The 16,973-nt window shown below is 43.3% G+C and overlaps 1 protein-coding gene across 4 annotated transcripts in view; it reads left to right on the top strand.

Moving 5' to 3' along the window:
• Positions 1-3,105: 3,105 nt before the first annotated feature.
• Positions 3,106-16,973, top strand: part of SIDT1 (SID1 transmembrane family member 1) — a 107,058-nt gene continuing 93,190 nt past the window's right edge. Inside the window, exons 1-3 of one of the 4 annotated variants that reach the window (XM_039366628.1) lie at positions 3,106-3,944; positions 9,947-10,068; positions 14,255-14,425. In XM_039366628.1, the coding sequence (XP_039222562.1) occupies positions 3,738-3,944; positions 9,947-10,068; positions 14,255-14,425 (500 nt within the window). In that variant the 5' untranslated portion in view covers positions 3,106-3,737. The remainder of the gene's footprint in view (positions 3,945-9,946; positions 10,069-14,254; positions 14,426-16,973) is intronic. The other 3 variants (XM_039366629.1, XM_039366630.1, XM_039366631.1) reach the window with 3 other exon arrangements.

Genomic DNA, 16,973 nt, shown 5'->3' with positions numbered 1-16,973 from the left:
ACCCTGTGCTCTATCACAGGTAGGAATTTTGAGTGAAGCTGGTTGCCTCGTTACAATTCTGAAAGCTGTTGTCACAATCTGTGTAATATGTTGGTGGTGATTTCATAGCTGCTAATTATCTAGTAACCATTCAAATATAGTTAGCTGTATATAGGAAAAGATATTTGTCTTAGTTTGTCCCCACACGGCCATAAAGGAATGAGAATCACTTTCCCATCTCAAGCCTCGTAGAGCACGGCTTTTCAACCAGTGGTATGGGTACCACCTGTGGTACATTGGCACCTGGCAAGTGGTACACGACCATCCTAGAAAAGTGGTAGCGGGGGAGGGGAATGAGCTGAACCGGTGGCAGCACTGCACAAGCCTGAGGAGAGATGGCTGGAGCTGCAGGGCTGTCAGGGCTCGGCGGAAGCGCCAGGATCAGTACCGCTTTCCAGATGATCAGCGCTTCTTCGGGGCTGTCAGGGCTCAGTGGAAGCGCCAGGATCAGCTCCAGGCTCCAGCTGGAGCTTGGCGCTGATCCTGGTGCTTCTGCTGAGCCCTGAAGAAGCACCAATCAGTTGGAAAGCGGCACTGATCCTGGTGCTTCTGCTGAGCCCAGAAGAAGCACCGATCAGTTGGAATGTTGCAGCATCTCCAGGGTCTTGTGATTTACATTCAGATGCTTGGCAACTGATTCATATTTATGACGGTCACAGTGTCCTGGGGTCATGTGAAGTGACCAAAACCTGCTGCAACCACCCAGCAGATGGGGGGGGGGGAATAAAAACCAAACACCCCTCCCACCCCACCCCTGCTGCCAATCCTCAACAGAAATGCTCACAACAATGAAAACCTCAGACAGGAGGAAGAGTACCACCAGGTGGGCAGGCAGGTGTCTTGCTCGGCTGTGGCTTGGGGGGCACCTTTCTCAGTGCCATTGTAACTTCGAAGAATCACTAAGCGAACTATTGTAAGTCGAGGACTACCTTTAATTTATCACTTTTTTCCTTTTTTGGGGGGGGTCATCAGGTTTTCGACACCTTGCTAGGTGACTGGTGGTACTCGGATGTTGCCGTATCCTAAAAGTGGTACAATGGGTGAAAAGGTTGAAAAGCCCTGTCGTAGAATACAATATACTGAACTCAACTTGTTAGGGTTAATCACATGGTTATTATTGGAAGGAGAGAAAAGGAAGCTTTATCCATGATCAGGCAGTAAAAGACACAGCCGTGACTTTGCCAAAGTCATTATTCACCCATTTCCTCAGCAATGGTAATGTTTGTGTATAGCAGCTGGCAGTGTGGGTGATGTGACATCTCCTTTCCCTTATGGAGCCAGGCGTCTGCTTTCTGCCCCCAAGCCAGGGATGGGCAGCACAGTGGCAGCTGCTCCCACGAGTAGGCCACAGACCATAAGCGACCCCCAGGCAACCAATAAGGGAACAGCAGTTAGGAAGGCAAAGCTGCTTTGTGGCTACTTTTGCCTTTTCTCTGTTTCTGCTGCCTTCTGAGTTTTGAACGATCCACCAGCTCAGTTGAATGCAAGGTATGATACTGTTGTCCTGCCTCGAACATCAAAGGATCTCTTGGATAGTGCAGTCCATAAATAATTCTTTGAAAGAAGATTCCTACTCCGCCAAACAAAATATCTAGTGACCATTTCCTAATGTCCTTTTGAAAAGTAAAATCATAATGCTGGTAGCATAAGGAGGCAAACTGATTAATTAAAATTATTCCTACTGGGGTTTAGACCAGATTTAGAGAAAGAGACTGCCTTAGGAAGCACCTAATTGAATAAATAGGCTGGAAGGGACCTTAGGCTTATATCTGGTCTGATCCTGGTCCAGTACAAAACATCCTGTATTACACCATCATTGCCAAATTGCTAACTACCCTTTCAGTGTCAGAAAGTCCACCAGCTTCCAAGGAGTCTATTCCATGGCTGAACTGCTCTATTAGGAAATTTTTCTTGATGCCGAGGCAAAATCAGTTTCTTCATAATTTAGACCGGTTGTTTCTTGTCTTCTGAAACAAAACTCAACAGTTCTTCCGTCTTCTGAATAACAACCTTCAGATACCTGAAAATAACAATTATGTCTCTTCACAGTCTTCCCCCCCCCCTTTTTTGTTCCTGAGTAAGCATGCAGGGGTGGTAATTGGCCCAAATTCTTTATAGTACTTGCATCTGTTCTTTGTTCTTAAAGCTTTTCAGAAGGGGGGTTAGAGATAACAAATGGTATTTAGGTAGCTTTGCTTTGGAGGATCTTGCTCTGCCTCCCATAAGGTAGCCTCTACCACCTGACTCATTTTATTGATTTTTGTCCCCAAATCCACACCCACATGTGCATATGTTCTCCTCCTCCTATTTCATCAGCCCCCTAACAACCGTGACATAGGGAGAGATGGCCGTGTTCACAAGAAACACTGAACTAGAAACTGCACTGCAACCATATTGGAGCCTACAATATTATGTAACCCAAACTTATGTAACGCTAGCAGTGTGTTGAGAAAACTCAGAAGATTGGAGTAAATTACAAATAACTATAGTGAACAAACTCAGACACTAACCAGATCAAAGTCACCCAGAGATTTTCCATTACTGAGGGTGGGCTAGAATCTATTCTCCCAGTCCCCTCTATTATTATTGTTGTCGATACAATTTATATTCTGTCTTTGCTCTAGGAGCTGACAGAGGCACACCTAGCATTGTCTCATCTACAACCTTCTGAGGTAGAATGGTCTGGCCCAACATCTTACAGCAGAGACCCAGGGAGATGGGTGGTAAAGAAATATGAAATATAAATATAAATAAAAAATAAAATTTACATGGTTCGCTCAGGGCTCAAACATGGCTCTCCCTAGACCAACATCTCAAATCACTACCACCCTCAGAACTTTACAGTGCTGAATTCCGCAATTATTACCTGCTTACCTGGAAGCAAAAGTGGGGTAAATACAGGTATAAATTTTGCTGTTAAAAACGAACCCTATCGAAAGCACTGCTTACGAAAGGCAAAGAAGCAGGAGTATTGCCTACACTGGCATGATTGAACTAACGCACTTGGGAGCTTCTCTGTGAAAAAGGCACGGGATTTGTCTTTTTATTATTATTATTATTTTTCTGCCCAACCGAAGATGGCAAACCTCGGGCACGGCGGGGGCGGAGAGGTCCGGGTGAAGGGCGAGTTCCGCTCCCGCGCTAGAGCCACCCATTCGGGGGCTGAGGGACGCCGGCAACAGGGAAGCAGTGCACGAAGCGGCGGCAGCGGCGGCAGAAGCAGCTCACTTCCTGGGCACTGTAGTTCGACCGGTGCATCCCCCGCGTTCCGCCAGGGAAGGCAGGAAGGTGGGCAGCGCTTCACCTGGCCGGCTCTCTTCCTTCCTTTCTAGACGGGTCGAGGACTCCTCCGCACGTGCTGTCCCGGGCTGGATGCACAGCTGTCGAACCCCGAGATCGGCGCCCTCGGGGGCCCCGTCTTTTTTCCCAAGTTGCGTCCAGGGAGCTCGGCGTTATCATTCCAGCGTCCGGAGAAGCCCGACCTCGCTTCGCCAGCCAGACTAGAAGATCCACTGGCCACGCCTCGATCCAATACGGAGGGCCCTCTGAAATGAGCCAGGTGGCCAGGAAGGGCGTGGGAAGCCCCGGGCGCGGCGAGCGGCCGGCCGCGGCTGAAAGGCAGCGAGGCAGCGAATAAACAGAGGGCGCCAGGCCCCGGGCTCGCCAAACTCGCCTCGGTCGGTCTCCTTTCGGCGGAGATGAGCGGCTGGGCAGGGCTGGCCGGGCTCCTCCTGGCCGTGGCCGGAGCTCAGAAACAGTTGCCGCAGCCGCCCCGGGCGCCGCCGAGTAGCTTTCGCCCGGTCGCCGCAGAACATGCCGCTCCGTTCGACCACGTCTTCAACGGGATGGTCAACCGAAGCACGGAGCGGCTCTACTCCTTCAACTACACCAGTAAGGTGGGCCAGGTAAGGATGCCCTCGCCTGGTCTCCCGCAGCCCGGGCAGGTGATCCGGGGCAGGTGCGCGAGAGCTGCGCCCTGGCCGAGCTCGCGGCGAGAGCCCTCGAAGGCGGCGCAGCTCGGAGTGGGGCGGGGGGGGGGGATTCGGGGGAGAGGGAGAGCTGGGGAGGGCCGGGTGGCGAGTTCCCGTTGCGAGGCAGGAGGAGACCTTCGGGGGACAAATGCTGAAGGCCTGCGGCAGGGCTTAGATGACGGGGAAGGTAGGCGAGGGGCAAGGCCCACGGATTCTGAATTGAAAACTGGTCGGGTTATTCATTTATTATCGCTTTCAAGCCCCTCTCCCGTTTTGGCACTTTCCTGGGAGCTAGCTATTTTTCTGAACTTGTTTTTTTATGTGAATATTTCTGCAAATAAAACTCCCATTTAAACAAACTTCAGATTTCCCTGTTCTTTCTGAGTCATGCCAAATGCTTCCATTGCTTCCTTGAGATAATGTCAGAGCGCATGTTATCATGGAATTACATAACAGTTAACCCCATATTGGTAATTAGAGGTTATTATTACATCCATCACACTGTTTTTTTTGGGGGGGGGGAGAATAAGCAATGTGCAATAAAAGAAAAGGTGTTAATAGATTAAAGAGATGCTCATTCATTCTCTGTATGTGACTAAATCATCTAAATGTATTTCTTTTATTTGGGTAGTGTTAGACTTCAGGGTTTATATTAGCGTGTGTATGTGTGTGCGCGCGCGCACACCTGTTTGTACATGTACACAGATATGTATGTTTGTAAACATATGTAAATCCTGAAGTCTAACACTGCCCAAATGAAAAAAATATATATTATTTCATTCATATTCTCTAAGTATATTAAGTTATTTCTTTCGCACCTATCACTCACTTTTGCATTCAGTCCAGTTTGTTCATTCTTGACTATTTCTATTTTACCATATACCCATTGACTATGCTAAAGCCTTTGATTGTGTGGATCACAACAAATTGTGGCAAGTTCTTAAAGAGATGGGAGTACCAGACCATCTTATTTGTCTCTTGAGACACCTATATGCGGGTCAAGAAGCAACAGTGAGAACTGGACACGGAACCACTGATTGGTTCAAAATTTGGAAAGAAGTCCAGCAAGGCTGTATTCTGTCGCCCTGCCTATTTAAGTTATATGCAGAGCACATCATGAGAAAGGCAGGGCTAGATGAATCAAAAGTTGTAATTAAGATTGCCGGGAGAAACCTAAGATATGCAGATGATACCACTCTAATGGCAGAAAGTGAAGAAGAACTAGAGCAGGGCTTTTCAACCTTTTCACCCATTGTACCACTTTTAGGATATGGCAACATCCAAATACCACCAGTGACCCAGCAAGGTGTCAAAAACTTGATGACCCCCCCAAAAAAGGAAAAAAGTGATAAAGTACAGGTGGTCCTCGATTTACAACTTAGTGACTGTTCGAAATTACAATGGCACTGAAAAAAGTGCCCCCCAAGCCATTGCCGAGCAAGACACCTGCCTGCCCGCCCGGTGGCGCTCTTCCTCCTGTCCGAGATTTTCATTATTCCCCCCCATCTGCTAGGTGATTGCAGCAGGTTTTGGTCACTTCACATGACCCCGGGACACTGTGACCGTCATAAATATGAATCAGTTGCCAAGCATCTGAATGTAAATCACAAGACCCTGGAGAGGCTGCAATATTCCAGCTGATCGGCGCTTCTTCTGGGCTCATCAGAAGCGCCAGGATCAGTGCTGTTTTCCAGCTGGAGCCTGGCGCTGATCCTGGCGCTTCCGCTGAGCCCTGGCAATCCTGCAGCTCCAGCCATCTCTCGCTCAGGCTTGTGCGGTGCTGCCACTAGTTCAGCTCATTCCCTTCCCCCGCTACTTTTCTAGGATGGTGGTGTACCACCTGCCTGGTGCCAATGTACCACAGGTGGTACCCATACCACTGGTTGAAAAGCCCTGAACTAGAGCCTCTTGATGTGGGTGAAGAAGGAGAATGCAAAAGTTGGCTTGAAACTCAACATTAAGAAAACATCCGGCCCTCTCAATTCCTGGCAAATAGATGGGGAAGAAATGGAGGTAGTGACAGATTTTATCTTCCTGGGCTCCAAGATCACCACAGATGGGGACTGCAGCCAAGAAATTAAAAGACGCTTGCTCCTGGGGAGGAAAGCTATGGAAAATCTAGATAGCTTACTAAAAAGTAGAGACATCACCCTGCCAACAAAAGTGCGTATAGTCAAGGAAGGCCATGGTTTTCCCAGTTGCAATGTATGGCTGTGAAAGTTGGACCATAAGAAAGGCTGAGTGCAAAAAAATTGAGGCTTTTGAACTATGGTGCTGGAGAAGACTCCTGCGAGTCCCCTGGACTGCAAGGTGATGAAACCGGTCAGTCCTAGAGAAGATCAACCCTGACTGCTCTTTAGAAGGCCAGATCCTGAAATTGAAACTCAAGTACTTTGGCCACCTAATGAGAAGGAAGGATTCACTGGAGAAGAGCCTAATGCTGGGAAAGATTGAGGGCAATAGAAGAAGGGGACGACAGAAAATGAGGTGGCTGGATGGAGTCACTGAAGCAGTAGGCGTGAGTTTAAATGGACTCCAGAAGATGGTAGAGGACAGGAAGGCCTGGAGCAACATTGTCGATGGGGTCGCGATGGGTCGGACACGATTTCACAACTAACAACAAATAAAATAACCCATTTCCTTTGCACTCAATAGTTTCTCCTGATATACCCACCTCTCAGTTCTATATAAGAAAGAGGGCAAAATATACATTATGTTTGCTTATTTTGATGCACATTCAATCTTTACAATAATCTCCATATTACCCACTCTCTTTTTATCAGCAAAGAAAATATACAACTACCTGGAAATGTGAAAAGAACAAATCCTTCTCTGAACTAAAAAATAAAAATAACGAAGCAAAACATGTAAATATTTATCTTGCCAACCTTATAGACAAGTTAATGTATGTATATGTACAAATTTAATAATTTTTCATTCCCTATAAGATTATTCCAAATTGCTTGAATGTTATTCAAAATTACTTTTGAAAATTGTTAAAGTTATTGATTCAGTTTCCATAAACACCAGAGGCCACCCCACCAATTTCAAAACCTCTGGTGTTTCTAAGGCTGCAAGTAATGTAATGCCAAACCATATACATAGCAAGTATTTTATCTGTATGTGTTGCCATTCAACCTTTCTAGGTAAATTATATTCTTTACATAGATTTTGAAAAGTTTTAAAAGTATCCTTATTTAATAACCATTAGAGAGTAAAGCTTCCATTATGACCCTGTGTTTTCTAGAAATGCGAACAACTCCAAAATGTGGTAAGGAATCTGACCTCCCTTTGTTCCTTTAAAATAGTGGCAGAAATCACATTTCTTGCTTCCTTCTGTATTTGAGATGGACAGCAATTGTTCTAGAACAGGATTTTTAAATGCTAGACTTCTTTTCTGAGATAGCTGATTCTGAGCAGAGGACAGGAATTCTAAAGTGAATCATGAATCACATCATGCTTACTGGCTAAGATACCTTTACTGGTAAAATGGTTACCATCCCTTACACACAAGTGAATCCTTAATTTGAACAGACCAAGCAGGGTAATGGTGTGTCCATTATTCCCATGTCTCAATTTAGTATTATGTCCTCCTGGTGACATTAAAGCATTTGCATAAACATTTGCTGTGAACTATATGTGGGCTAATGGCAGCTTCTCTAAGCCCCACTCCCTCAGTGAAAAGGATAGCCTCCTGGAAGGAGACCCCCTCCTCTTTTGAAGGAGATGCACTGAGTGTCAGGCTACACTTGAGCAAAATGTCTATGGTGAGGTATGCTGCCTATACAAGTAGTCTTCAACTTTTGACCATATTTGAGCCCAAACTTTAAGTTGCTTAGTGAGATAGTTCAGTGAGTTTTGCCCCATTTTACAATCTTTCTTGCCACCGTTTTAAGTGAATCACTGCAGTTGTTAAGTTAGTAACATGGTTGTTAAGTGAATCTGACTTCCCCATTGACTTTGCATGTCAGAAGCTCGCAAAAGCTGATCACATGACCCCGGGACACTGTCACCATCATAAATATGAATCAGTTGCCAAGCATATGAATTCTGATCACATGACCATAGGGATGCCACAACAGTCATAAATGTGAAAAACAGTCATACATCACTTTCAGTGACATTGTAACTTTGAATGGTCACTAAACGAACTGTTGTAAGTCAAGGACTACCTGTACTCACTGAGGAGCTATGTCTTTGGGGGAGTATCTTCCATCTCACATAGAACCATAGAACCTTGGGGCTAGAAGGGATCTTGGAGGTCTTCTAGTCCAACCTCCACCCCAAGGCAGGAGTCCTTCATTCCAAACAAATGGCCTTCCAATCTTGTCTTGAAAACTTTCAGTGACAGAACACTCACAATTGCAGGGGAAAGCTGTTCCATTCATTAATTGTTCTCACTTTCAGGAAATTTCTCATTAGTTCCAAATTAGATATCTCTTTAATGTGTTTCCACTGATTGTTTCTTGTCCTGCCTTCTGGTGGTTTAGAGAACAAGTCTATCCCCTGTGACAGCCCCTCAGGTACCAGAAGACAGCTATCATGTCACCCCTAATTCTTCTCTCCTTTAAGCTAGCCATACCTGTTCTGTTTCAGAAAAAGAGGCATTGAGACAAAGCAATGAGTTCCAACAGTCTCCTTTATTGCAATACCAACAGAACAGGTTTTAAAATGGTGCGGCCCCCTTGCTGGCCAATCATTGCAAAGGCTGGAAGCAGCCTTTCTTGTCCCAGGCAGCACAATACCTTGCTGGCCAATCATTGCAAAGGCTGGAAACAGCCTTTCTTGTCCCGGGCATCCACATGGTCTGCCCGGGCCAATCGCTGCAGCCTGTGCCTGCCGACCCAGGACATAACACCGCCTACTTCCCTTCACTGTTCATTATCTCATTTTTCAGGGTTTCCCAGGTATCTGGAATTGTTTTTCCTTTTAGGATTTCCATCCATGAAATCCTTTCTAATCTTTCTCTTAGTTTGTTAAAGTCAGCTCTCTTAAAGTCTAAAACAGTAGTCTTTGTTCAGTCACTTTTTCGTGCACTATAGTGAATTGTAATATGACATGGTCACTTTCCCCCAAGGTTCCTACAATTTCCATTCCTTCAACCATCTCATCCCTATTAGGATTAAATCCAGTGTAGCTGATCTTCTAGTTCCCTCCTACACTATTTGGGTGACAAAGTTGTCCACTAGGCACATCAGAAATCTGTTAGATATCCCATTCACTGCAGAATTTGTTTGCCAGTTGATTTCAGGGAAGTTACTACTACATGCCTTTCCTGCACACCTTGGCTAATTGATTAGCAAAAAGTTTGTCTATTTCCTCTGCTTGGTTAAATGGCCTATAGTACATACCCAGTGGTGGGATTCAGCCAGTTCGCACCACTTTGGCAGAACTGGTAGCTTATTTTTTGTTGCCCAGGCCTAGAATGGACTTCCGGAAGCAGCATCCAGACACAGAATCGGTTGTTCACATATTTGAATCCCACCACTATACACACATATAACAATGTCATTTCTTTTTCATCTAATATTCACCCAAATATCTTTAAGAAGGCTTTTATCCCTAGTATTGTGTATTTCTATAGAGGCGTAGTAATTTTTTACATACAAAGGAACTCCTCCCCCTCTTTTTTAATTGGTTCTGTTTCTTTTGAACAATGTATAGCCTTTTAGCTTTATGTTCAAATCACGGGTTTCATCCCACCAAGTTTACAACAATATTGTACCTGCCCTCATGTATTAGGACTTCATGTTATCTCTGTCTGACCATGTGTAATGTCTTCATAAGTCTGCATCCTCTCTTTGTGGGCCGCATCCTAGTTTACTCCCATCAGAAAAGGATTAAAGTGGAAATACCATCGGGGTTACTCTGAACAGAATAGGCTAAAGTAGGCATTGACTGATGGAAGTATCCCTGCTGTCTCTGTCTCTATGCAGGTGGACGCCCTCCGTGTTACTGTGAAGAGTGACTCCGAAGATGATCAGTACCCTGTCTTGTTTGTAGTTCGGCAACAAAAGGGGGTGCTGTCCTGGCAGCTCCCTCTCATTTTTCATGGGCTGTAAGTAATCATTTCCTATGATAAGATATTTATCTTTATCCTATTTAGTTTTTCTCATTCCAACTTCTTCGCTCAAATTCCTTCTAAAAGATTTCTTAAAAGAGAGTTTTTTACTCTTTCCCTGCTAGAGAAGAAGCTTCCTTCATTTTTATTTTTATTTTTGCAACATTGCATTTTACTTTGTGGCACATTTATTTTTTATTGTACAGAGAATTTACACTGAATTAAAGTGTAGAGATAAGGACAGATGGTAAATTTAAAAAATAATTCAGTATTGCTGGTTAAATCTCTTCTTTAATATTTAATTGAATCCTAATAGCTATTCAAAGTAAATAGTAATTTCCTATCAAATAACTTTTTTTTTACAGTATTGGTTTTCATATAATTTTGTGCATTACCTTAAGCTATTTTTTGTTTTTGGAGTTTTGTAAAATAGACATGCACATCTCAAAATGGCTGGAAATATATATTTATTATGAATTAACCTCTTTTATGTTACATTTATTTCTTAAATTTATACATTAAAACTGGCTTGTAATAAACTGCAGATATAATATGATAGGAACAATGGGAGTAATGAAACAGATGGGAGCACAATATAATTGTTTCAGCAGAGTCAAGATAAGATGTCCGGCCCCACTCAGTAATTAACAAACGCTTCTGAATAAGCTAGTTTTCAGATTAACATCCTGTGATAACCCAGTTTGGAGGTTAGCAGAACATTAATTCTTGGGGTTTCCATGCCAAACATAGAAATATGACCTTCTCAATATAGAATACCCAATTTTTCCAACATTTTATATTTGATCTGTCAGGGTAATTTCGTTCTTGTCAAAAATGTCACCTCTAGAGCAAAGAAACCTCTACCTAGCAGTTTCCATTTAATAATCTTCTACAACTGCTTTTATATTTCTACTCTTCACTTTGGAAATAAAAGAAATGGGTGTCAGTGGTTAGTACTTAATTCAAAATAATTTCAGGAGCTATTGGAGAACAAAATGAAAGCCTTTATTGCAGATTGATATAAAGAAATAGGAATCTGTTTTAACTTTCTGGAATTAGCTTTCTATGTTCAAACTGAAGCCCTGCAGGTCTCCAATCATGAGATCTAGCAAAATAATATTGTGTTTTATTATGCCAATACCTGATGAAATCCAGGAGAATAAACAGAGATCCTTACTTCTGTTGGAAATCATTCCTCAGAAAAACAGTTGTCAGGCCTGAGGCTTAAAACCTGGATTTCATTTCAGGCTTTTTAAATTCAATACCCTTTTTAATGGTGAAAATTTTAAAGAGCTACAGGAAAAAAAACAGGTAATAATTATAAAATGAAGAATGGAATGGAATGGAATGGAATAGAATAGAATAGAATAGAATAGAATAGAATAGAATAGAATAGAATAGAATAGAGCTGAAAGGGACCTTGGAGGTCTTCTAGTCCAGCCCACTGCTCAAGCAGGAGATATATTATAGGATTAAAATAAATCCATTTTAAAACATTCTTTGAAAGTTCAATAAATATGAAATAATATTTTTTCATGCATTAATTTCATTTTTTCATGTTTCTAAACACCTGGATTCTCCAAAATTAGCTTATTCCAATTCATCCTTCCAAATTCAGTTACATGACTAATTTCACTTTTTAATCCCTTGTAATGTTGAGTTGTTGATGTCTTTCAAGCATTGCATCTTTTAAGGAACTTAAAACTATTTCAAAGGCTGCTAGGGCATCTGGGCCATACTGTTTGATTAATACCTGTTTCAGTTATATATATTGCCAAACAAATACTATAGATAAATTATACTCAACACATAAACTCTCAAAATCTTTTAAATAGCCATTTGAAATTAACTGAGTTAAAGTGTTGATCCAAACATTCTAATAAATCATCTTGTAACTGCTTAGGAATCAAATATGTCTAGCAGGAATTTTCATACCTGGAAACAAAGATTCCTGTCCAGCAAAGCATGTCAGAATTTGCAGGGTGTTAAATCTTTACTCTTCATATTGGCTGAAGAGAGGAAGATTCATCAAAACTCATCAAAAGTCTTGTGCAATAGTGATTTGTTTAGTGACTTTCTGGCTAACTAGCCTTGAAAAGGGAGAGTAGAGTCAGACATTGTTAAGTGCCTGGATTGGCGACCATCAGAAAATCCCAGAGCTGTAGTCTAAAAACTGCGAAGTCAAAAGCACCTTAGAAAAAAAACAAGAGGACACCATTCTATATTATTTGTCAACAAAACTGCAGGGATATGTCCATAAAGTCACCAGAAGTTGAACTCAACTTGGAAGACTTTACTCATTAACTTGCATTTGCTTTTTTTGGCCAAATTCAAGTACAGGACATGGATCAGAGGCTGACTGGTGCTGGACAGATTTCAAAGAGAAAAGGTCACCAGCAATTAGGAATTGATGTGGAAAAATCAATAGGCAGATAATGTGATATAAACAGGATTAGCGGAGGTAGATAACAGAAGCTAGGATGATGTGACAAAAGGCATGTCAGGTGTATGCTATGGAAATTGCTTCGGTTAAAAAGGTAAGTTGGATGTCAACAATGTGTGCTGATTATATTCAGGGTAGTACTAAAGGCCAAGAGTTACTCTTTACCCACAATGCTGGAACTGCTCAATGCCTGAAAGAACTTGTGACGCCACTTATTGACTCTGTGATATGTTCCAGACACAGTAACAGTAATTTAGTATATAGCTAAATGTCTATGGCAGGGATGTCAAACTCAATTTCATTGAGGGCCGCATCAGCATTGTAGTTGCCCTCGGGGGGAGGTGGCTAGCATGGGTGTGGCCTACTGAGTGGGCATGGCTAGCTCAACATCGCTTGCGTCAGGGGCATCTGTGCAGGTTTGGGCAGGTCTGGGGCAGATCCAAGGGTCTCCAGCGGAGGAGGGTGGGACAGGGGCGAGCGCTGGAACACAGTCCACTGAAGGAGCCTCACCGTCCCTCTCAGGCCATATGGGGAGGGCCCGGACAGTGGCCCGGGCTGCCCAGAGCTCTGGGCAGCAGAGGTCAAGCGCCCAGCTCTCAAGCTCAGGGACCCGCAGCCCAGCCTAGCCTAGCCCCACTTCTCCAAGGGGGCGCCCAGCTGCGCTTACCTCCAGCTCGAGGCTGCTGCTGCTGTGCTCTCTCTCCTTGGCCAAGTTGCTTATGGTGTTGTGGGAGGGCAAAATGTGTGGGTCAGAGGGAGGCCCATTCCCTCTCCATGTGAGGAGACCCTGCTTTGTAACCAAAGCACCCTCAGCGATAAGATGGGAGACCACCAGGAGAAGTCAGGAGGAGGGGACAAGGGGATGGCAAAAGGGCCTCAGGGTTGCTCGGGGCCAAGTGCTAAGGCAGGACTTCCCTCAGACCCTTCCTCTCATTATAGTCTACCTTCCTTCCTTTTTTCCCTCCCTCTCTCCCACCCTCCCTTCCTTCCTCCGTTCCTCCCTCCCTCCATTCCTCTCTTCCTTTTTCCCTCTCCCTCTTCATTCCTCTCTTCCTTCCTTCCTTCGTTTCTTCTTCCTCTGTTCCTTCCTCCCTCCTCCCTTCCTCCCTCCTCCCTTCCTCCCTCCCACCCTCCCTCCCTCCCTCCGTTAGTTCCTTCACCTTGTCTCTTTCCTTCCTCTGTGCTTAGGAAGGGGTGATGGGAGGGGGAGAAATTGCCAGTGCTGCCATGTTGCCACTGGTCTTGCTATCCCACGTGAGTGGGCGGGGGCTATCCCAATGAAAGGAAAGCCTCATGGCTGCAAGGCTGGAGGTGCTGGTGGGAGAGGTGGTGGTGCTGATCTACAACCTGGTTGCATCCATCAAAGCCAGAATGCGCTCAGCCTTAGATCCACGGGGCAGCCTTGCCCTGCCTCCTGGGCGGGCGCGCAAATGGAGTCTGGCATCCCTGCTGGCTGTTTTGCCCCGCAGGCTGACTTCACCCAGGATGCCAGCTCTGGCTGTCTCCTGTGCACAGGACCTTGCTGGTTCCAGGGCTGCTCCCCTGCCCCACCCCCCAGCTTTGAAGAAGAAGCTTCCTGGATAAGAAGCGAAACATCTTCAAAGAAAAACAAGAAAGTCCAGAAAAAGCACCTTTGGGATATTTAAGTATATATTTTTCTCCAAAGCATTATACTCAACCATGTGAGTTTTTTTAAACATAAGTTTTATTTGAATGTCAGATTTTGCTTTGTGTTGGCAGTTACCAAAGAAGTTACAACTACACAGAAGTCAGCCGTACCCTCTGCCCTTCCGAGTCTGTACCTGAGAATAGATCTTCCGAGCAAATCATATTTATAAATGTAGCTTCCATGGCTCCCTATAACGCCCACTATCAGCTGCAAGTTACCAAGATTAAGAACTTCCAGCTTAGGTGAGTGATCAGTTTCTGGAATTACCATTTTCAAAAAATGGAAAACTAAAGTTTTGTGGTTGTTATTATTGTCAGAATCAGCACTGGTTGAAAAATTAACACAACAAACCCACTTTTAAGCAACCTTTAGGTAAGGATTGTTCTACTCATATTTGATTACCATGTTTAACTAGACTGATTTATTTATTAATCAAATTCACAAGGATGCCTATCTCATAGAAAGTGACTTTATAAATATATAACACAATAATTCTCAATGGATTATTCCTATAAATAAATATGTTTTGGGATATAAATATTAAATATCAATATTTAAAGTGTTCTTTTTCCTTAAGATTATAAAGAATTTTTATATATCCCCCAACTGTTTATATATCATTTTGTTTTCGTTCTTAATGCTGTTATTTTCAGTATTTGTTCATCTATTTAAATAGAAAAAAAACCAATATATTTTAAAAATTCCCATAGACAACATGGGAGGCCACAGTTAAAAAACACACACTTTTTATTGATCACAAACAGCTTGAGCTGTTTGGACTGCCTGCATGGAGATATGCAAGCTGTAGGCCTACGTCCCACTGATGCTGCAGACTGAAGTGGGGGGTAAAATGCCAAACTGAGGACCCCGCAATATGACAGGAATAACGCAAAGAACAAGAAGAGAAATAGACACAGCCAAACCCTCTGAAAAAACAGTAGCAATAGATTATCACTCTAGGCCGTAAGCTATATTATAAGCAGCAAAGGCTTCTGCCAAAAAACTTTTTTAGCCTTCTATTAAATATGCTGCATATCCCCATTTTTGCATGCCAAGTCAATTGATATGCAAAGCTGACCAGAAACAGAGCAAAGAAAGCTACATAGTGTTAACATATGGCATGAAAGCTAAAAATGTTTAACCTGAGTCTCAGCAGCTTGCTGGCTACATCACACAACTTTCCCTGTCCATCTGCATCCACCCAATGCTATTTTTGCTGCCCATTCCTTCAGTTTTGGATTCTCTTGCCTGCTGGTCCATGGGCTCCCCTCACCTTTTAGCCTCATTTAATTCTGGGCGCTAATTTGCACGCATCCAATTCTCGGCACCATTCTTAAGAAGAATTTGGAGGGATTGGAGCAAGTTTAGAGAAGGACAAATGAGGATTATCAGGTAATTAGAAAGTAATTACACAGTTGCTCTTATGAAGACGGAATGAAGGAGTTAGAAAAGTTCAAGATTGAGAAGAGATGATTGAGAGAGTTTGAATACAATAGCAGTTATCAAATACCTGAATGCAGTTGCAGAAGGGGACAACTACTATTAGCATAGTAATGAAGTCTGCAATTATTTGCATTTCTCGGAGCACCGGGGAACTATATGAGGATTGGAAAACAGCTGATGTAGTTCCCATCTTCAAAAAAGGGGAAAAAAAAACAGAGCCAGGAAATTACAGACCAATCAGCCAGACATCAAAACCTGGAAAGAACTCGGAAAAGATAAACAAGCAACAAATCGCCAAACACCTAGAAGCAAACAAAGTTATAATCAGAAATCAATATGGGTTTGTCAAAAACAGATCATGTCAAACAAATCTTATTTCATTCTTTGACAAAGTAACTAAAAGTGGATCAGTGAAATGCTGTGGACATAGTATACTTAGATTTCATTAAAGCATATGATAAAGTAGACCACAACTTACTTGTTGGCAAGCTAGAAAAATGTGGGATAGAAAGCATCACCATGAGATGGGTTTGTACCTGGCTGACAAATTGTACTCAGTGTGTAGTCCTCAATGGAATTACATCTACATGGAGGAAAATAAGCAGTGGGATACCTCTAGGTTCTGTTTTGGGCCCAATACTCTTCAACATTTTCACAAATGAACTAGAATAGAACGGGAATTCACCAAATTTGCAGAGGATACTAAGCTGGCAGGAATAGGAAACACCTCAGAAGACAAGCTCAAGATCCAAAAAGATCTTGACAGACTTGAACACTTGGCTCTATTTAATAAAATGAAATTTAATGTAGATAAAAGTAAGGTTTTACACTTAGGCAAGAAAAACCAGTTGTATAGATACAAGATAGGTGAAATTTGGTTTATGCCAGTAACTATGAGAGGGATCTTTGAGTCTTAATGGACAATCACTTAAATATGTGTGTGGTAGCAGCAAAAAAAGCCAATGAAATCCTAGGCTGCATTAATAGAGGGATAGAATCAAGGTCACGTGAAGTTCTAGTACTGCTTTATAAAGCCTTAGTAAGACCACACTTGGAATACTGTATCCAGTTCTGGTCATCGCAATATAAAAAAGATGTTGAACTTCCGGTGGATTTGCGCTGGCGATGGCGGCTACTTTGTAGCCGTCCTCCTGAGAAAGTGTTAGAACCGCTAAGAACAGCAGGCATCAGCTGTTCTGCGGTTCAAAACCTCCTTCCCAGGCAAAGGGAGGGAGGGGAGTATCATCTGAATAGTGGTAGAGCCTCTGAAACCCCCCAAGGAATTTTTTGGGGGGGTGAAAAGAGTGCTCCCACGGAGTTCAGATTGTCTCCGCTTCTCAGCTGTCT

The sequence above is a fragment of the Crotalus tigris genome, unplaced genomic scaffold (genome assembly GCF_016545835.1).
Source record: "Crotalus tigris isolate CLP2741 ecotype Arizona unplaced genomic scaffold, ASM1654583v1 scf7180000020347.5012614909:4044961, whole genome shotgun sequence".
Lineage (NCBI taxonomy): Eukaryota > Metazoa > Chordata > Lepidosauria > Squamata > Viperidae > Crotalus > Crotalus tigris.
Note: the sequence above shows the minus strand (reverse complement) of the source record. Positions and strands in the feature narration are given on the sequence as shown.